Source organism: Chanodichthys erythropterus, chromosome 12 (assembly GCF_024489055.1).
Source record: "Chanodichthys erythropterus isolate Z2021 chromosome 12, ASM2448905v1, whole genome shotgun sequence".
NCBI classification, from domain to species: domain Eukaryota; kingdom Metazoa; phylum Chordata; class Actinopteri; order Cypriniformes; family Xenocyprididae; genus Chanodichthys; species Chanodichthys erythropterus.
In genome coordinates, this window is record NC_090232.1 from 53,155,527 (window position 1) to 53,159,454 (window position 3,928).

At 34.9% G+C, this 3,928-nt stretch overlaps 1 protein-coding gene across 1 annotated transcript; it reads left to right on the plus strand.

The window, feature by feature from the left end:
- Window positions 1–1,007: 1,007 nt before the first annotated feature.
- On the plus strand, window positions 1,008–3,650 carry LOC137032464 (butyrophilin subfamily 3 member A1-like). Its single transcript, XM_067404228.1, has 5 exons — window positions 1,008–1,073; window positions 1,174–1,280; window positions 2,939–3,282; window positions 3,346–3,524; window positions 3,569–3,650. Exons 2-5 carry the CDS (start codon window positions 1,238–1,240, stop codon window positions 3,648–3,650), a joined length of 648 nt encoding a protein of 215 aa, XP_067260329.1. The 5' UTR covers window positions 1,008–1,073; window positions 1,174–1,237.
- Window positions 3,651–3,928: the final 278 nt, after the last annotated feature.

The window sequence follows — 3,928 nt, forward strand, 5'->3', positions numbered from 1 at the left end:
CTCATAATTCAGCTCATAATTTATTCATGCAGCAATGCATGATGGGAGCCATGGATGAATTTTGATTGGTGGCTCCCAGAATGCACTGCAACATGCTTTATGATGGCCACCACTGTTGAGATTCACAGGATGATTCTTGATGTCTCTGTGTTTAAATGAGCGCTTTTTTTAAAAAAAATCAGAACTCTTAAAAAAAAAAAAAAAAAAAAAATTGTATTGTAAAAGCTGATCTTCTGCTGCAGAATCACAGTTCTGCTGTAATCAATAATGTAAATTAATAACATATAATGTAAATTAATAAATCAATAATGTAACTCAGAGATTGGGCTCTAAATGAGTTCAGTGATTCAGATCAAATAATGATTATGTAAAAACATAACCAACATCACCTGATCATTTTTTCTCTTTGTTTGTCTGGTTGGTTTTAATGCAGTTAAAACTGCCCAAACAAAACCTAATATTAAACAGTCAAGGGTCAAGAGCTCAACTAAAGCAAACCCTGACCTCGATGATGGTGTCTTAAAATTGTGATTTTCTCCTTTGCTGATTCTGCTTGTTATCATCAGGTGTCTTCAATAATGCTCAATCATCACTCAATTAATCACTTATTTATCTCATTAATGCTTCAGTGGGTGGAATAAAAATATGGCAGGACTTTTACTTTCTGACCCCTAGAATCTCCACCTCTGATCATCATAGATTAACTTTTAGTGCTCATGTCTGTTAAAATGTTCTTATTGATTGCTGCAGGATCTCATGCTGTAGTAATACACACAGAATTTATGGCTCAGATAAAGTCCAAGTTTATTTCTTTGCTCTTGGCTGACATGTATCATTGCTGTGGCCTGTTTGTGACCCCGATCTGGCAAACAGAAGCGGCCCACACAAGGACTGTATATCATTGCCACATGTGCCAGATGTGGGCCGGATCTGGGCAGACACAATGTTGCTATCTGGGATGTGTTTTTTTAAAGGTTGGATAAGTAGTAATGTGACTATTAGGCCTACATTTAACCATATTAACATGGTGTATTCTGTGCTTTTTCTTAGAATTATGATGGAACTATAAACAGGTATTTCTCATTTCTGCTTTATTACCATTTTTTTTTTTCTAAATATTCATGAGTTTTAATTAAAATTCACAACTCATCCTGAGTGTGTGTGTGTGTTTAGAGCTAAATACACACTCCCAGATGCAGTAGCTCTTATTGATGTTCCCAAATATCTGGGCAACTTGATGTACCAACTGTGGAAGAAGATGAAGGACGTCTGTCCTTACTGTGAGTACTAGTTCAGACCTGTAAGAACTACCAAAGTTTATCAACATAAATGACTATTCCTTGTTGTGATGGGCAATATGGCAAAATATTGCATAATTTCTATTCAGTTGGGATTACAATCCATTATCTTATCAAGTAATGTATTTCTTTTTTGACTATTGTGAAAGTCAGAAAGTATTATTTTTTTTTTATTTGCCTTACAGTGTTCCAAAATATATAAGAATGACAGACCATTTAGGCCACTGTAAGGGTGGGCAAATATGAAAAAAAAAGATGCAAAGTATAAAATACAATAAAAGATGCAAATAAAATAATCAATTCTTTAATTATATACAAATATAATTAAATTAGTTAGTTAATTATAAACAAATGTAAAATAAAACACTACATAGACTTTACTGCATACACTGTAAAAAAAATCCAGTTGTTTCTACGGAAAAATACCGGCAGATGTGGTTACAAAAATGACATCAAACCGTAAACATACTTACAGAGTTACATGTGAATTTTACATTTTAAATATGTATATTTAACATTGGATTTCAGTACACTGTAAAAAAAATTCCCAGTAAAATTTACGGTAAAATAACATATTTCATTAACTGATATAATGTTAATTTACCAACCTAATTAAGTACTAATATCTGTTTTGTATCTTTATAATACACTGACAGTCACCAAACACAGTGGTGATGAGAGTCACATGATGAATCAAAGTTCATCACAAGCAGATTTCCCACAAGCTGAGAAGCACATTACTAATATATAGAAGGAGCACACAGTGTGATTCACACACACACTAAACACCATCATGGTAACATGCATGACATTTTTAAAATGCAATAAACATTAATTTAACAACATTAGATGTAACATAAAACCCTAATGTACATAACTGATTAGAAAAAAATGAGAAACACTAAGAAGAAACAGAGTTATTTCAACAAAAAAATATCAAATGTGAAGTGTCACGCAGGGAATTGTGGGAATGTCAATTTACGGTTTTTCACTGTAAATTTTACAATGAATTGTTATTTTTCACTTTCAAAAACTGTGAATTTAACGGTATTTTACCGTAAAATTACATTAAATGTACCGTTAGATCTATTACAGTTATTCACCGTATATAGTACGGAAACTTTCTGTAAACCAATTAACAGTTTTTCACCGCAGAATTTTTACAGTCTTTTACTGTTAAAATCACGGTAATTTTTTACAGTGTAGCTAACATTCATTAATTTGTTGTGTTCGAATGGTTGAAGTAAATGGTTCGCTTTATGAATGGTGCAGATTCAGAAATGAAATGGTGCTGTGTTGCTCAGACATTTTCATTGACAAAATTAAGCAAAATCAATATCATATGATGTAAATGAGAACTCACTGTATAGGTTCATCATGCAGCGAGTTGTCGCGTTGCATCATACTCTTCATCAGTCAGCTGAGCGAAATGTCAGATAATGACCTATGTAGTTCTGGTGTGGGGCAAGCGTGTAAAACATGCTGAGCATGTTGGGACGGAGGCACCAGAACTGCAACTGATAGTGTGCAGTGAACCATGATACTATGATTTCTCGTCAAGAGCAGGTTGTGGTAACATTTTAATCATTCATAATCTAAAATCTTGATAATGCACATCTTTAATTTCTTGTTCTGCTCAGATCCTGTGATCCTGAATCCAAACACATCTTCACCTAACGTCATGTCTGTGTCAGATGATCTGACCTCTGTGACCTCATCACGACCTCAGCCCAAAGCTCTTCCTCTGCACAGGAACCGTGTGGTGCTGGGGAGTGTGGGATATGCTAATGGAGTTCACTCATGGGATATTGAGGTGGGAAACAGTCGGCACTGGACACTAGGAGTGTGTCTTGGATCGGTGGAAAGATCTTTTGTGCAACCTTTGACCCCTGAAAATGGCTTCTGGGGTCTCAGACGTGATGGAGACTTGTACATATTGATGGACACTGGGATGTCCAGATTAAACGTGAAGAGAAATCCAGAGGTAATCAGAGTAAAGATTGACGATTTTCCCTTCGATCATAATGATTTATTTCTGATCTTTCAGAATCAGAAACACTGGAGGAAGGTGAGCTTTTCTGATGCCCGGAGTGACTCATTTCTTGCAGGATTTACTAGAGTGCCGTTGGAGAAGGAACTCTTTCCTTTTGTGATCCCAAAAGATCAATCTGTCCCTCTGCGTGTCGTCCCAGCTAAAGTTATTGTGACTGTTGAACAGAAACTATTGTTCACAGAGAGAGTCTTGATCTTAATCTTGGGTGTTTTTGTAGTGGTTATAGTGATGATTCTGTCATGGGCGATAAAGCAAATGAACTTCTGAGGAAAAAGAAAGTATCATCTGATATTCTGTGAGTCAGTCAAGACTTCAGTTCAACAAAACTCTGGTTCTTCATTTGGTGTGATCTTATAAAGCTATTGTAGATGTTGTCACTGTTTCAGCCCTTACAGAACAGAAATATATGGGAATATCCCAGCTAACAAAAAGAAGCTGTCAGAACGTTTTGTTAACATTCTCTTTAAGTTATGAAAACGTTTTTTCTGAATGTTTTTTAAACTGAAAACGTTTTTTTAATGTAAAAAAGAATAAAAATGACAGTCAATAATAAAAACATACTGAAGTATATCATGAA

What these genes read in the sequence shown, in the direction of transcription:
- LOC137032464 (XM_067404228.1), top strand. Translation starts at nt 1,238, where the DNA reads ATGTACCAACTGTGGAAGAAGATGAAGGACGTCTGTCCTTACT. An exon ending in GAAGGACGTCTGTCCTTACT is followed by an intron (nt 1,281 to 2,938) that starts GTGAGTACTAGT and finishes TGTTCTGCTCAG; the next exon opens with ATCCTGTGATCCTGAATCCA. An exon ending in ACTGTTGAACAGAAACTATT is followed by an intron (nt 3,525 to 3,568) that starts GTTCACAGAGAG and finishes GTGTTTTTGTAG; the next exon opens with TGGTTATAGTGATGATTCTG.